The sequence below is a fragment of the Saccopteryx leptura genome, chromosome 2 (genome assembly GCF_036850995.1).
Source record: "Saccopteryx leptura isolate mSacLep1 chromosome 2, mSacLep1_pri_phased_curated, whole genome shotgun sequence".
Taxonomy (NCBI): Eukaryota; Metazoa; Chordata; class Mammalia; order Chiroptera; family Emballonuridae; genus Saccopteryx; species Saccopteryx leptura.
The window spans coordinates 214,181,891-214,199,234 of record NC_089504.1 but is presented as its reverse complement, the minus strand read 5'-3'; the positions used below and the strand labels follow the sequence as shown (position 1 = coordinate 214,199,234).

General features: G+C 50.8%; 1 protein-coding gene across 2 annotated transcripts; it reads right to left on the bottom strand.

Moving 5' to 3' along the window:
* Window positions 1-220: 220 nt before the first annotated feature.
* Window positions 221-15,762, bottom strand: FTCD (formimidoyltransferase cyclodeaminase). Of its 2 annotated transcripts, XM_066369973.1 has the most exons (14): window positions 15,639-15,762; window positions 14,642-14,825; window positions 12,958-13,086; window positions 11,961-12,049; window positions 11,641-11,820; window positions 10,388-10,525; window positions 10,096-10,227; window positions 4,214-4,275; window positions 3,682-3,811; window positions 3,410-3,571; window positions 2,722-2,765; window positions 2,358-2,496; window positions 1,060-1,155; window positions 221-432 (listed from the first exon to the last, which is right to left on the bottom strand). In XM_066369973.1, the coding sequence occupies exons 1-14, from the start codon at window positions 15,690-15,692 to the stop codon at window positions 346-348; spliced, it is 1,626 nt and encodes a 541-aa protein (XP_066226070.1). In that variant the 5' UTR covers window positions 15,693-15,762; the 3' UTR covers window positions 221-345. The 2 variants fall into 2 exon arrangements, with proteins under 2 accessions (XP_066226070.1, XP_066226071.1); XM_066369974.1 differs by lacking the exon at window positions 10,096-10,227.
* Window positions 15,763-17,344: the final 1,582 nt, after the last annotated feature.

Sequence of the window (17,344 nt, the reverse complement as noted above, 5' to 3'; positions counted from 1 at the left end):
GAGACCCTGGAGCCAGCATGTCCTTCATACTGCCCCCATTATCTTCTATCTCCCCAGCTCTCTTGTCACCAGTTCCCATCCCTGCCCACTCAGCTCAATCCTTTCCCCAAACCCCAAACATACTACACAGGCAATGGTGTGTTGTGACTTTACTAGAGGTCACAGGTGACAGTGGGTAGCACCACCAACCTCAGATAGCCCCACCCACCCACCCCATGCCTGCCATCTTGGCCTCACAAGGACCGTCTCCAGACGTCACCGTGTGCTGTCAGGCAAGCCAGACTTTATCAGGAAGGGAGAGGGGAGCACAGGGGTGCTGGATCCAGTGAGGTCCCCTCCTGGCCATCACTCTTGACGCTCCTCCAGGCGATCCAGCACCAGTGCTGCCTGGGTCTTGGCTTCCTGCAGAAGGCTGGAGATGTGCTGGCGGATCTGACAGACAAGAGGCCAGGTCAGAGCCCTGCAATTCTGTCCATCCCTGCTGGCCCAGGTCCTCCCTGCCACCTCCCTGAGCCACCTCTGGCCCAAGCTCCTGGCCTGTCCACTTAGATGATATCCTGACCTTCCTTACGGTCCTCCTTGTGGAGATGGGAAGGGGTCTCTGTCTGTCCTGACATTTGGGGACAGCCAGGCCCCAGGTACCCTACCTTCCTGATCTTCTCACTTTAGCCATGACTGCCAAGAGTAGGGCTGTGTCCCTAAGGCCTAGAGGAGCAGTGCTCACATGGTGGACAGTTCTTTAACTCAATGCCCATGTGGTGGATAGTGACGTCCCTGAGGATGGCTAACCTCAGCCTGGTTGGATTAGGCAGGGGACTGGCCCAGGTCCTGCCAGGACCCCTTGCTGAGGGAAAACGGAATGCCACTTGTTTCCATAGCAACCCCAAGAGAGGACAACAGCCCTCCAGTCAGGCCTCGTCAATTCTGCAAAAGGGGCTAAACAGACACTGCCTCTGAGGGCATGCTGCCAGAGGCTCTGACTCACGTCTGCAAACCATGTCCCTGAGAGCCACCTACAGACTCCTCTGTGGGGCCTGGCCCTGAGCACCTGCTACTCACCTGGTCCTTGAACTTGTCATCGCTGATGTCCTTCAGGTTGATGAGCACATTGAAATATGCACCAAACATACCCATCTCCAGGGCCTTGGTAGCCACCTGCAAGACCACGGGGACAGGGCTGGGGGACAGCGGTGCTCATTCTGTCCACTTTCAACAAGGGGCTGACGTCTGGACTGGGCAGCAGCATCTGTGATCCCAACAAGTGCCTGCCCCACTGAGCCCTCACATCTCATTGGTAATGACAGCAAACGGGTCACCAAGGGTCTCCTAGAGGCAGCTGGGCAGCATGTCTGAGGAAGCCCACCCTCATCCTAGAGCTAGGGTGGGTTCCAGCCTTCTCAATCCTGAGGAAAGAGGTAACAACCACAGCCTGACTCTCCACCTTTGAGCTTAGAAATGGAGGCTTTTCTTATCTGAGTGAGGCCCCGCCTCCTAGCACACCAGCTTCAGAGCAGGCTGGGCACGGTGGCTGGTCACTTAGTAGGATCATGGCCCCCCTGGGAACTCCAGACCCCACGCCATACGGCATGCAGAGGCTCGCCCCCCACTGCCCTGCTCACCAGCCCAGCCCCACATCTCGCCGGCCTCAGTGCTCTCAGGCTGCATGCACCAGACGCTGCTCGGTGCACAGGCCCGAGTGGAGCCAGCCACAGGTGGGGTCCTTAACAACGAGCTCCAACACATTAGACATTCACAGAAACCCCCAGGTCAGGGAGATGGCGGAGCACAGGCTATAGCCCCAGGGGAACCCAGAATGGGGGGAACCACAGCCTCTGTGCCCAGGAGACTTCTATTCTCGACAACTCATACATCTCCACCATCCCAAGGAAGGAGGCGACACTTCTCTGCAGCCTTAAGATCAGACACTGAACACAGGTGTCCCTCCTGTGGGGTCTGAGTTCGAGCTGCAGAAATCACAGACCCAAACCCTCTGCACACAGGTATGCACACCTGTGAGCTGTCTTCAGTGTTTTCTAGAACCAGGAGGCTAGGAGGAGGGAGAGGGGGTGGCTCAGGGAGGAGTGGATAAGGAGGAGGCACCAGGAGGGTCAAGGATAAACTTTGGAGACTCATTTGAGTTTCTGTTTGTCTGCCCTGCAACCTCGAACAAGACCCTAAATTCTTCATCTTCAAACAGGATTATCATGCCAGCTCTGCTGGCTGAGGCTGGCCAAGACCGCCCGGGACATACATCCAGGCCTCGCTCAGTGAATGCCCATGCACATCGATGATCACCCAGTGACGCACCACCCTCCACATGGCTGCATCCCCAGCAGCAGGAGGCAAGGCCCATGTACCTGCAGGTCTGACTGGCAGGCCACATTCACACACAGGGCCATCTCCTGCAGCGCTGGCCACAGCGAAGCCACTGTCTCTGCAAGTGCCAGGGGAACGGCCACCGCCTGTCTCAGCCCTTTCTGCAGGGCAGCTGCTCGCCTGGAACCAAGGGGGGGAGTGCCGATGGTTGGAGCCCAAGTCATCCAGGAACCCCACTCTGGACCCCAATCCCAACAGCTCTAAGCAGACAGAACCAGGGTGGGGACAATGGGAAAGCCATTCTTTAATCACAAGCACATGCTTAGGAAGTAGAGTAACTGGGAATGAGGTCCTTTCAAGGCACCTGATGTCCTCCCACACCACACCAGTCATGGCTACACCCACCTGTCCCGCTCCTCGGGCGTGTTCCTAGGCAGCTTCATCGCTTCCTGCCGGAGCAAAGCACAGAAACACACGGGGTGAGGGGCAGCTGTGTCCAGGCCACAGGGGAGCCTGGGCAGGGCGGGCAGCCTCAAAGACGCGCCTGTGTCACCACTCAGGTTGGCATTTTCACACAGCACAGACGTCACTTTGGGAACAGTACTTCCACTGGGTTCATGGTTTAAGGTCCTTGGTGTTGAGTCCCCACAGAAGAAGGCAACCTGCCTCAGAGGCCTCACAGCGGGCACTAAGGATCTGAAGGGAAGGGCCGGCAATATCCTTGAACACTAATGGAATCCCAGGAGGTCGCTGCACCCTGCCCCATTCACAGCATCCAGCCTACAGCCATTGTTCAAAAGTAACACAGGAAACATTTGGCCCCCAAAGTCTAGACACAAAGGTTCAAACTGTGCCTCTGTCCCCGAAGGCACCTCCACCAGGGAATGGTCAAGCCGGGTCTGTTGCTCGCCACACAGGGTGCTCGCGCTCCTTTAACAGCTGTGCAGGCAGCCCCCTATGCTGTGAGTGTGGCCTTCTCCGGGCCCTGCCTTCCTGCAGGATCTCTGGATACATCCAAGAGCTCACAGCTTTCTCTCCTCCTTTCCTTACTCCACTGTCCACTGACCCCATTCTGACTCCTCTGGGCACTCACCAGGCAGGCCTCGAAGGATCGGGCATCCTCGTCTACCAGTGTGGTCAGCTTGGCTGAGGCCGCATGGAAGGGCGGGATCAGGCGCCGCATGGTTGTGTCCAAGTGCTCAAACTGGCGCCGCCCGTAGGTCATCAGGCCAGCCATGCAGGCCAGCGAGGCACCCTGTGGAGGGGCAAGCTGAGGGACTGGGACCCTTGCCGCCACTCTGTCCTTGTCCACAACCCCCTCCGCCGCTGTCCCCATGCCTGTCCCTTCCTCCTGCCCTAGCTCACCATGGCTGCACTGGCTGCTGCCACCGAGCCGCCCCCTGGGGTCGCTGAGCGGGCGCCCACCTCTCGAACAAAGGCATGCAAGGACTTGTCCACCAAGTTCTGTTCAGGCCCACTGTCGGGAACCATGTATCTGCAAGGACCCAGGAGGGACAAGGATGAGGTTGTAGGTCCTGCAGGGACAGGGCTCTGGGCTCTAACTACAGACTGTGAAGGAAGGTGTGGCTCAGACCCTTGTCCCTAACTTCAGCCCACACCCCACTCTCTTCACCAACACAAGAAAAGGGACACAGTCCCAGTTTGCTGAGCAACCACAGCCTGGGAGAGGCCATGGCCACGCTGGAGCCCCTGAGGACAGAACAGGACCTTGTTGGGGCCTCATTGCACTGTCCACCCAGCCTTCAGCCCCACGCCTGGCACAGGCACCCTGGTGTTTACTGATGAATAAGTGACCAAGCAGAAGGCTCTGGAAAGATTGAGGCTGGGCCAGCAAGATGAGGGGAGCGAAGGGAGGGACTCGCAGTGGGCTGCTCACTCGATGATCCGCTCCTTAGGATTGAAGGGAGACAAGGAGTCCAAGCCTAGCCTGTTCACCACCTGGAAAAGAAGGGGTTGGTGACCCACAGGTCCCCTCAGCCCATCCCCCATGTGTAAGGAAGGCAACCAAAGGTTTGGTCCCACCTCATCTCAGGGCAGCATCCCCACCCTGGTCCAGCCTTTGTGTGGCCAGTGAGACAGGGACACTGCCAGCCACACTCCCCCACTAGGACGCCTGCTGACCACTGGCTCCCTATCGCAGCCGGGCCCACCTGGGAGAGCACTGGCCGAGAGCAGGCACCTTGTCCATATGAACTTTCTGACACATGCACCCATCTGTCTTACTCCATAGGGAAACTGAGGCCCAAAGGGAGGAGCTACCCATTCAATCCCTCAGCAAACTAGCCCTCATTTTAAACCACATGGCCCTTCCAGTTTATCACACAGCTGACACCACAGGCAGGAGCTTCTCTCTGAGGGGCCAACAACACTACCTCTTTGGACAAGGTTTTATTTCCTCAAGTGCCAACAATGAACTAGTTCTTAAAGCCCAGAAGCTGCCTGATTTGCCTAAATGTAAGACCTGTTATGCAAGGGAAAGTGAATTTTACCTAAACTCAAAATAAAGTTATGACATTCCCCATTTAAGATTAGAATTCCTTCCACCAAAAAACATTTAAAATACTTTAGGGGCCATATTCCAGTGACAAAGGTTCAGCTTTTTTTGAGTCAAAGAGGCTGACACTACTACTAAAAAAATATAAAGAGACAAGTGCTACTTAGAGGAACAAGTCAGCAGGGTCTTGGGAATGGTCATGAGGTGTCCCCAAGAACATGGAAACAGGTAAGAGAGCCTGGGAGATTTTGCTTATAGAATCAACTTTAGGCAAAGCCCTGCAACTCAGACTACCTTGGAGAAATGAACGAGTGTGTAAAATGAATGTAAACACCTGGCTAAGCTGGCAGAGAGTAAAGAAAATCATTCAAGGCCAGAAGTGACCAGAAGGACCTGCTTGCCCTGAGGCTGGGTACATCCTAGGGACATCTGTGCACCGCTGGTAGCCCCTCTTGATTGGGGAGGGTCAAGCCTTCACTGAATTGGGGATCAGACTGCAGACCCCTGAAAGACTACATCTCCAAGGATGAACTAAAAAACCACCCTCTAAAGGTCATAATTGGGTTTCTTTCAGGTCTCTGCCTTTGGTAAAGCAGGAAGAAGTCTCTGGGAAATTCTAACCCTGAGCCACCTTGATGAGGATGTGGGTCAGGCTCACACTGAGCTCACGAGCCATGGTTTCCAAAGCTGCAAGCACAAGATTCCATCTAAAGTGACCTATGTGGCCATGTTCCCAAGCACCTAACAGGCAAACATAGACATTACACCCATTTTCTGAGAACTACCACAAAGTTCCAAAGATCGAACACTCACAGTCAAAATCATAAAACACTGCAAGAGAGTCAGCACAATGGGAAAATCAGACCTATCAGCTAAAGAATACCAAATAGAATGTTTAAGAATAGATGAAAGCATCAAACACATTAATAAGGAATAAATATATGTGGCAGAGACGGAAAAGGATGACATCAGAAAACCTTTGCTGGCTGCTAGTACCTATGGCTGGAATTTGAGAGGCACAGGGTATTTGCAGAGCCTAGAAGTCCCTCCCCTCAGGGTGCTCACTAATAATGAATAACTAATAGTGAATAATGCTGGGTCTTGATGCCACCTCAACCAAGGACCCAACTACCCCCCAAGATGAACAGGCACATGGTCTCTTGACCCGCTGCTCTGAGAGTACATCACAGCTGTGCTGCTCCTGCCAAAGTGCATGAGCTCATCTAGCTGTGAGAGCCAGGATGCCAGTACTGGTGAGGAACACTTTACAAAACAACCAGCTCATACTTTCAAAGTCTGTCAAAGTCGATGAAGGACAGGAGAACTGGGGAACTGTTCCTGATTAAAGGAGACAGAGACATGACAACTAAAGGCACTATGGATCAGGCCAGTGATGGGATTCAGCCAGTTCACACCTGTTCAGCAGAACCGATACCTAATTTTTTCTTGAGTTCTGCAAACCAGTTGTTAAAAGGGCACTTGTAATCAGGGTTCTCTCTAAGGTGGGCACCTGGGCAGCTGCCCAATGTGGAAATCACAAATTTACATTCCTTACTCTTTATTAATGTTCATCTGCACAACAGTGTATTCTAAATGCCCGTAGTAATGTTCATTCTGTCCATAGATGAAAAAAATTACAAGTGAGGATACCAATCAAAAAGCAATATGGAAATACCTTAAACAACAGATTAATTGTTTTTTGTCGGGTATTATTTAATGTTTTTCATTAATAGTTTAAAACTCTTTCTTATAACAATCTAGTTTTGTGTACCTCTTTTATTGTTCTTATTTAAGTATTAAATGCATGAAATAATAAACTACTTTTTGGTATATCTTTTTTTATACTTAGAGTGGTCATTAGGGCAGATAACCAGTTGTTGAATTATTTGGATCACACCACTGGATCAGATCCAGGCGTGTAGGATAAATATCTGTCCTGGAAATTATTGGGACATCGATGCAATTGATTATAGTTTATAGTTTACATGCTAGAATTGCATTAATGTTGGGTTTGCTGACTTTGGTAATTGTACTGCAGTTGTGTAAGAGAAAGTCCTATTCTTAAGAAATACATTCTGAATAGATTATGAGTAAAAGGACGCAGTGTCCTCAACCTACTCTTAAATAGTCCAGAAAAAAATAATAGGATTATGTGTGAATAAAGAGAGTGATAAAGCAAATGAGGCAAAATGCAAACATATAGTGAACCTGTAAGGTAAGAAGATGATCCTGGTACTACACCTGCAGCTTTTCTGAGTAGAAAACAACATCAAAATAAAAAGTGGCACAAACTTTTGTAAAAGTTACAAAGAGAATTAAAAAGAAAAAAAATAAAGAAAGAAAAGAAACTGGCCCTAAATTGTATCAATGATTTGAAGTTAAGTTTGTAAAAACTACATGACTACAAGGGGAAATAAATGAAAGGAAAGTAGAGAAGAGACAGAATATTTGGAAGACAGAAAATGCATCTACAACAGGATCAGTGTCCCTGAAGTAAAAGAACCAAATAACAGAGTCAAAACTATAATAAAAGAACCTGACCAAGCAGTGGCGAAGTGGATAGAGCATCAGACTGGGATGTGGAGGACCCAGATTCCAGACCCCGAGGTCACCAGCTTGAGCATGGGCTCATCTCGTTTGAGCAAAGCTCACCAGCTTGGACCCAAGGTCGCTGGCTAGAGCAAGGGGTCACTCGGTCTGCTGTAGCCCCACGGTCAAGGCACATATGAGAAAGCAATCAATGAACAACTAAGATGTCGCAACAAAAAACTGATGATTGATGCTTCTCATCTCTCTCCGTTCCTGTCTGTCTGACCCTATCTATCCCTCTCTCTGACTCTCTCTCTGTCTCTGTAAAAAACAAACAAACAAACAAAGACTATAATAAAAGAGAATGTTCCTGAAACTAAGTAAGAATGGTATCTGTAAATCTCAAGGAACACTGTTGCAAAGGGAAAGATAACATAAAATAATCAACAGCAACACACAAGGCAATTACTGAATTTCAAGGTAAAGTGAGGAATTTATCAGACATCAGGGAGAAAGCTCAGGTCACCTGGAGTGGAGAGATGAGCAAGTGGCCCTAGACTTCCCAAAGTGACATTTAATTTCAAAAGACAGTAATTATAGATATATTTGCATTGTTCTCAGGGAAAAACAAGTGACTTGAAGTTTTGGTTGTCTAACTCTCTCACAAGAATAAAGTCACAAATAAATTCCTAAATATGCCACAATTAGCAGGATGAAGCCTCCGTGAGCCTTTCATTAAAAATCTGCTTAATTTTGAAATCCAGCCAAAAGACAAGTAAGGAGGCCGATGGGAAAGGAGAGATGCACATTGACCTCACTTACTTATAGAACTAAGATTAATTATCTGTGGATATTTAATATATTTAACATATGTGGATGTAGGTACAGAAGGTCAATGTTACACATTTGACAATGTAAAAATAACAACACAGATGACTGCTATCATAGTGTGTTAATTTTCTCATCTTTCTTCACTGAGTCGACATTGTCTAATATTGATAAAGTGCTAAAAGATTAGTATATTATCAAACTGAAACCTTTAACTTCTTAGAACTAATAAATGAATTCAGCAAAGTAGCTGGATACAAAGTCAACACATGATAGTCAGCTGCATTTCTATACACAGGCAATGAGCAATCTGAAAAAGAAGTTACCAAAACCATTTCCTTTTTAATAGCATCAAGAATAAATACTTAGAACAGTTCAATAGAACTGAACAGAAACATCAGAAAGAGCCATGTATATGTGGGATTTAGTGGCTTATTATGACAACAGGTGAAGATTGCATCATGTACTGAGTTGCACTGGGACAGCTGTTGAATTATTTGAGGGAAGACTTAGATTGATTTTTGTATCTTACCAAACACATTTCAAATTTACTAAAGATCAAAATAACTGATTGTGATTACAGTTTAAATATCTTATAATTTTCCGTGTCAATTATACCTCAATAAAGCAGAAATAAAAAATTAAATATTAAAAAAAATTTTTTTAATTTTTTAAGAATAAAATCCTTAGGGATTAATTAACCAAGGAGGTGAAAGTATACAATGAAAACTACAAAACACTGCTGAAAGAATTTAAAGAAGACATAAATAAATGAAAACGCATCCCACACTCACGGGTAGAAGACATCATACTGTTAAGATGGCAGTGCTACCCAGAGCAACCTACAGAGCCAATGAAACCATCAAATTCCCAATGATGTTTTTTGCAGGTATAGAAAAGCCCATCAGCAGCACAGCATTATGAATGTATTTAGTATTACTGAATTACAGGTATATGAATTAAAAATGGTTAAGATGACAAATTTTATGTTCAGTATATCTTACCACAATAAAAAAAATACTAATAATAAAAATTAACCACCAAAAGAACCCTCTTTAAAAAATACTGTAACTCTAAAAAAAAAATCAGGAAATAGAGAAAGAAGAAAAGGTGGCAATAAATACTGTACAGTGTTTACTTTCCCGTTTTCATAGAAGGCGGTCAAGGTACTGATGAAAATTAATAAACTTTAAAATTTGGATATAATTTTAAATATTTTAAAAATCAATAAGAAGAGGTATGTTAAGTTATAACCAAGCAGCAGAATACCTAAAAAAATAGACTAACTTCCACATATATTAACCAGAAGGAACCACACTTGCACACCTCCGACATGCCTGAAAACAGGACAAAAGTACTAAGTCAAGGCACACCCGTTAATTCGGCAAATACTCAGAGGTAACTACCAAACAACAATGGTCAGAGGAATCCAATCATTGCTCAGTTAAAAAACGCATTCAAAAGGGGCAGGGGGGATCTCAGGCCAGTGGAACTCAAGGCAAAGGTGTCACATAGGACAGAGAGAACCATAAACACCTATGGACCCAGATGTGTGAGAGTCACTCCACATCTGAAAGTGTGAGGACTCTGGAAGTGGCTCCAGCGCAGGCACCAGAGGGGAGAGAGGGAGGCGGAGGACTGTCTTCCCGCCAGAATTTTTACAAAGAAAGCCTCAATAGTGTCCCCAAAATGAAAATAGTATGGCCTCATCTTCTAAGCACAGACAATAAAGCAAAGGAGGAAGAAGAGTGCGTCCTGGCCCCAGGACAGGGCTACAGGCCCCACATGGGCGCCTCCAGGACCTAGACCAGCTCCTAGGAGCCTAGAGTTCACTCATGGCTCCCACTGGGCCCTTCAGTTTTCTCCCCACCCTCCCGTCCAATCCCTCCCTCAGGGGCACAGCCCACCAGTCTGATCCGGTGCTCCTCCTCCAGGATAAACAGGTTCTCCTTCTCACAGTAGAATGCAGCGGAGTCCAGGAGGGCCTTCAGAGGCACCAAGCCCACTAGCTGCGAGCCCACCACTGGGAGGCTCAGCTCCTGCAGAGGTTGGCCAGCATCAGCCCCTGGTGGACTAGGCTTGAGAACACCCAGGAGGTAGTGGGGACACCACCCTGCTCACCTGGAGGGATCCTCCATCCAGAAGAGGACAACTACCTGGAGGGATCTCCCAGCCAGGAAGGGACACTGCCCTGCTCACCTGGGCTTCTCTGCAGGTCTCCTCATAGACCGTATGCAGCGCCGTGACCTCAAAGTCCAGGAGGTTTATGGACACCTGAGCCAGGTTCTTTTCATCCAGGTACCAGCCGATGCCCTGAACCTTTTTCAGACGTCCTGGCTGCAAAGGAAAAAAAAAAGCCTTTCCCAGTCCAGGCCCTGTTCAACCTCTCCTGGTTCCTGGTGCTGAGAGCCACTTGCCCCTGTGTTCCCTGGCTGGGCCAAGGGTTTCTTCCTCCCCACTGGCCCGGACAAGGGAGATGAGGAGGCTGGCAGATGTATTGGCAAACCATGGCCTGCAGATATGTAGTGCTGTCACATGGCCCAATGCACATGGCCCGCCTCCTAACTCTTCCGTTCTCTCATCGGAGCTGGCAGGAAGAAAACTGCCCTCACAGGAAAACTGAGGCCAAAAGGGCCAGGCTTCAAGGATGCCTAACCCCATGGACACCAGCAGACCCTGCCTCTCTATCCACACTGTGTTCTAGGGTGAGCCCAGGGCCATCCCCACCCAACTCCAAACTCCTGTATTTGGCCCCTTTCTTATATTGTAGCCTTCACCCCAGAGACAAGCTCACAGCACCTCATCCTCGGGGTGACTAGCCTATCTGAGGCGGGACTTCGGTCTTCTGACTTCAGCCAAAGCAGTAAGAAAGATTTGGGGTTCTCCCTGCTTTTTGTTGTGCTTACACAATGGTATCTGTGGGCTGGGAACCTGGGTCTCTGGAAGTGGGGGGCTAAGTGGGCAGGGCATTGCCCTCCACCTGTTCACTAGGTGTTCCTGTGTCTACCTGTGTCTAATGCAGACTTTCTATGGCAAGGGTGCTCATCTAGGTGAGAGCCGCTGTGGCAGAGTAGGTGGGTCAGGGTGTCTGAGAGTATCTGGGATTTCAGGGAGCATCTGGGAATATCTAGCAGAACCTAAGAGCCCCTTGGGTCACCGGGGCTCAGGAAGCAGCTATCTTTTTTTTCAGTATAGAAATGCTGCAATATTTTAATAACAGGTATAGCCCTGCCTGCCTCCATGGAAAATGTCCTTTAAGGCAAATGCTCCCCCATTTTAAACACTGGAACCCCATCCAGCCTCTTTCCACGTGTCATTGACACTGAGGCTGGGCTGGTCGGCAAGTTCACACCATGGTGCCACACAGCCTCTGATTCCTCCCCCGGGCCCATGGTGACCCATGGGACGTGCCCAGCCCACAGGGATGGCAGGCAAGCCTGGCTGCTTCTCACCTGGTCCTTCCCGCGGCCCTGCTCCCGAAGGTTGAGGGCGATGCGGTGTGCCTGCTCCTTGGTGCTGAGCAGGTTGATGTTGAAAGCGAGGAGGAACTTTCGCGCCCCTGTGGCAGTGGCCCCCCAGCTGGGGACAAAGGAGCTGGGGCCAAAGTCGGGTACCCATTCAGCCTGCTTGAGCTGTGGGGAGACTTACCTGAGGTTTTGTACCCCACAGATGGGGCACCCTGCTGAGGTTGAGGAAGGGGGAAGGAAGAGGGTACACACCCCTTCAGGGTTCACCCCAGACCTGCCCACCATCAGGAGAACATGACAGACACCTTCTCAGGCAAGGCCTCATACTCCCCTGCCCGGATGGCCGGCAGGGTCCGTCGACTGGCCACCTGCGCCGCCTCACCGTAGAGGTACACTGTGAGGAGAGCCAGGCAGGTCAGCCCTGGCATCTGGGCCATCCAGAACCCCCATTCTCAGAGAACTAAGGCAGACCACTCCCTCCAGCATCAGCTGGGAGGACAAACCTGCCTCACTCCCCATCTCGTCAGGAGTGCCCCTTCTCTGTGGGCAGTCCGTGGTGGGACTCAATATGGGCCAGGACTGCTCCTCTGCCCACTCAGAGAGCCAGCAGTTCCCCACCCTTGTGGCTTCCCTGTAACAGATGTCCCTGAAAAAGCCATCAGCTGACCAGGAGAGTTAGGGCATGCTACTGGGAGGGCCTTCACAGTTCTTTCTAAAATGTATTTTAATGTACAATAAGTATGACTGCAAATTAAGGAAACTCACTGCAAACTCCTAAAACCCACACAAGTATGATAACACATGTGTTCTACTCCCCAAATCTGTGTGGGGCAGGATATGTGACTCATGCTGATCTGTCCTGTCTATCCACCATGCACTTTGCTTTTGACTTGTCCCCATGTGTTCCCAGTCACTTTTTTGATGTGGTTAATCCCCCAACATGAAATGATTTCACTAGGAGGCACGGACTTTTAGGGCTGTCCACTCAGCTTGCTAAATTACATTACAGAGTGGCTGTCAGCTCCCACCGTCTCAATTACATGAGAGTCTGGGGCCTCCCTGAGGCTGGAGCTTCCACTGAAGTTATCTCCTTATGAGGCAAGCAAGGCTAGTCTTGTCTGTCAATTTGCTGTTGGCAGAGTCTGGGAGTTTTTTCTTTTTTTGTTTGTTTGCTTGTTCAATAATTTGCATTTTAAGGAGTCAAAATCAGAACATGGTGAGGGAGGGTGATGAGAACTGAAAGTGAGGAGAGGCTGGTAGGGGAATCCCTGAGTTCAGGGTGGCCCTCTTCTGGGCACTCACCTGGCACACCTAGTTCCTTGGCCAGCCGCTGGCCAAAGGCCTGGGCACAGAGCACACAGTTGTCCATGTCGACACCCCTCACTGGGATGAAGGGGCACACGTCCAGGGCGCCCATCCGAGGGTGCTCCCCTGCAGAGATATGGGGGTTGAAGCCCAGCAGGCCCAGCTGTGGGCAGGTGTGGGCACGGGCTTAGTGGGCTCCCTCAGACCCTGCCCCGATCAGGCCCCCATCTTTCCCACCGTCCACACACGTAGCTGTTCACACTGACCATAGGGACTCTGCCAGAGGCAGGACCCCAGTATATTGGCATCTGTGTTGTGTAAAAAAATAGCACAAACGGAACTGCTGTCCCAGAGGAACTGCCTTGCACATTTCACTCCTCAAACCTTGGAATGCGCCTGACCGGACGGTGGTGCAGTGGATAGAGCGTCGGATTGGGATGCGGAAGACCCAGGTTCGAGACCCCGAGGTCGCCAGCTTGAGCAAGGGCTCATCTGGTTTCAGCAAAAGCTCACCAGCTTGAGCCCAAGGTCACTGGCTCGAGCAAGGGGTTACTTGGTCTGCTGAAGGCCCGCAGTCAAGGCACGTATGAGAAGGCAATGAACAACTAAGGTGTTGCAATGCGCAACGAAAAACTAATGATTGATGCTTCTCATCTCTCCATTCCTGTCTGTCTGTCTGTCCCTGTCTATCCCTCTCTCTGACTCTCTGTCTCTGTAAAAAAAAAAAACCCCAAAAAACAAAAAAACCTTGGAATGCTAAAACCAGGTAAAATAACTTGTGGACTGGGCCTAAAGAAATACTGTGTCCCAAAGAACTGTTTGCAAGCATAACAGAAAAGCAGATATCATAACTACAGCATGGAAAATTAGACATTTCTTAGAATCAGTGCCACTATGTCATCTCCACAATAGAACCGTCTTCCTTTTATTGATGAAATTGTTCCCCTCCCCCTTCTCATAAATGCCCACCACCTTTGTCTCCTAATTAGAACACTCTCTGGGCTTCTGCCTGAATCAATGCTTCCCAGATGGTTATTCTTTGATCTCAAATAAGTGCTTATTATCTCTCACTTAGCCCTTTTATTTTCAAGTCCACAGTGTAAACCCCTCCCACTCCTAAAAACCACAAAGAAAACACCAAAGGGCTGTGAAGAGAGGGCTGGCCAAACTGGAAGGCCTCTGCCCGGCACTGGCTGTTCAGCCCTCCCTCTCCTGGCAGCTAGGAGACCCTGCTGCCGGCCAGCAGCACTCTCCCAAGGCGGTGAACACTTCCCCCTTCTCCAGCATTTCTCTCCTCCCCCCAGGCAGCTCCTCCATCTGAGATGTGCCCCCATCTCCTCACCAGTTAGGGTCTCTTGTCAATTCCCTGCCTGTGAACCTGGCTTCCCCACTGTGAGCAGCTAGAGACCTTTGCCCCTGCCTGCCACCCTGACGTGTTTGGCTTTGTAGGCTGTTGGCAGGTTGGCTTCCAGCAGGGCCATGTCTTCACCTTGCCCTCCCCCCACCTCCTGGGCCTGCTCAGAGCTGGAGCCTCACTGCCAGACGCCCTCAAAATGTGGAAATGTGGACAGGAGTCACAATTCACCTCTGCCTTGCAGAGCAATGCCATGGGCTACATCTGACACCCCTCAGGGGCTGCATGACCCCATGCCAAACCCTGTGGGCAAGAATGGTCCCTCACCTTTGTGCTTCCTCATGTCGATGAGCCGGAAGGCAGCCCGGGCCGCATTGAGCGCCCCCTCCACCACATCCTCGGGCCGCCCCACAAAGGTGTAAACGGTGCGGTTGGTGGAGGGGCCAGCGTTCACATCCAGCAGCACACAGCCTGGGGTCTGCACAACAGCTTGGGAGATGGCATCGATCACCTGGGGGTGAGAGCCCGGCCCACACCTGGGTTCCCCACTTGGAAGAGGGAATAGGATCTTCAGAGATGGCTGTGCCTCTCTGCCCCCACTCACCCAAAGGTACCTAGCAAGCTGGCACTGGGCATTTGGGAATTCCCACAGAGCAAGAGCCTGGGAAGATCCATCGCCAGCTCTAGTCACCAATGAGAGGGCAATGAGTGACACTCTCAAAGAGACACTGATGCAGGAAGCAGAACTCAGGCAGAGGAGCTCCTGGGGCTCTAAGAAGGTGACCTATAGGCCAAGGTCACAGAGGGTAATGGCTCCAGCCCCTCCACGAAGCCTACAGTGGAAGTAGCTGCATGGGGGGGGAGGGGGGGGGCAGAAATGCACAGTGATGAGAAGCAAGGGTTCAAGGCCCAAGCTGTACTGCGGCCCTCAGTAGCCTGCCCCAAATCTCTGTGCCTCAGTTTTTTCATAGGTACTGTGAGGACAACAACAGTGTTCACATAATAAGCTGTGGGGAGAAGGAGACAGAAAAATCATGGCGGGAATCCTCAAATAGCCCTGGAGGTTGGGGTTGTGGGCCCCATTTTCCCAAGAGGCAAAGTGATTTATCTAAACCTGGGGCCAGGATCCCAGCCTGACCACCCCCTTCCTCACCCCTCAGGTCAGTCACTTCTACATGTCCCATACTCACAGACATGCTTGTCTCTGGCTAACAGAAGGTGGTCCATTTTGAGGAAAGGTAGTCCCAACCCCACACCAAGCAGATCCCTTGCTCCTTGCTCTCAGCCCTGTGTGCTGCCCTTGGCCTGTCCCCTGGCACCTCACCTCCTGGTTGTTCCCCTCTGAGAAGTTGGGGACACATTCCACCAAACGAGACATGGTCTGGGCCTTACTCCTTGATCAGCCCACTCCTCTCACAAGCAGGAGGGAAAGAAGGACAGGGCTCTCCAGTGCCCGCAGGCTTTATACTCCCCACTGGGCTGCTCATTAACCACTGGTCATGGTGAGTAGAGAGGGACAGGCTAGGCCTTGAGCAAACACTGAGCGGCCCAGGAGGGGCAGAAACAGGATCCCAGCAAGGCTGACAACGTTGGATGAGGAGGGATCGCTCTGCTCAGGGTACGCGCCCCTGAGAGAAGCTCCTGTGACCGAGACCATCAGTGGTGAAAAGTCCTCATTAGACCGTGACCTCGGGTCAGATGGGACTCCACTCCCAACTTGGCCTATGGCCACCTGGTGGCCATCTGTGAGAGCCCTCTCATGACCCACCAGGTGACCCTCTGGGCCTCCATTTCTTCATGTAAATGCCTAAGCCTCAGGGTGTCTGAGGGACAAGAAGGGCTTGGTGAGGCCTCAGCACTGACCCAGGTCTGGGCAGAGGTCAGCTCAGCCTGGTCAGCCATGGGAGTGGGAGGGGACTGAGTGTGTGCAGCTTCCTGGGTGCCCTGGTGGGGCAGGCAAGCCAGACAAGGCCCCGGCTCTCCCCAGCTGTGGCCACTGCTCCCAGAGGCCAGGAGCTCCTTACAAAGGGGTGACCGCCCCCAGTCAGCAGCACAAGGTCCTGCACTCAGAGGGCTGTGCTCAGGTTGATGCTGCCTTGAGTTCTTGATAATATTTAATCAGAGCAGGCATTTTATTCAGCAAATGTCTACCAATTACATAGCCACCCTAACAGCATGGGGACACCTCACAGGCCCCTCCCAAGAGCAGGCTGTACCCCATCTGTCACCCCCCAGGCACAGGTGCTCCCCACAGCCTTCAGGGTGGTCAGTGTCTGAGGCTACCTCACACCTTGGCAATCACCAAGGGAGCCAGGGCGATAAGGTGCCCAGATCTTTAGATCCCCAGCCATTTGGCTCAAAGGGACTCAGAGAAGAAGGGGCCAGACCACCACGGAGCAGACAGGGGAACCCAGAGATCTTCAGAGACTGGAGATTGGTCAGGTCATCTCCAGCCATGGCTCCCCTGGGTGAATGTGGGTGACTGTGGGTCCCACAAAGGGACCATGAAAGCCTCAGCAGTACCTGGCAGACGCCATAGGTCCAGCAAAGGCAGCTCTCCAAACTCGCCCTCATGTCAGGCTCCACTTAGAGAGAGAGCCTCCAGCCCAGGGGGCGCCCAGAAGTGCCCACCAGCACCTATTCTGGCAGAGAACCCTGGTGCTGCATCCATGCACCTACAGGGCCCCCCCCAGCAGTGGGGAGTACCTTGGCCAGAGGTCGGTATCCAGCAGCTTGGAGGGAAGGATGAGATCTGTTATGGAATGAATGGTGACCCTCAAATTCACACATTGAAGCCTTAACCCTCAAGTGACTATATTTAAGGTAAGGGTCTCTCCAGAGGTAATTAAGTTAAAATGAGGTCACTAGGGTGGCCCTAATTGAACAAGATTGGTGTCCCTATAAGAAGAGGAGATCAGGACACAGACACACAGAGGGACAGCCCTGTGAGGACACAGAAGACAATGGTGTCTACATGCTAAGGACAGAACCCTCAGGAGCAAACGGCCCTGTGTCACCTTCATCTTAGAC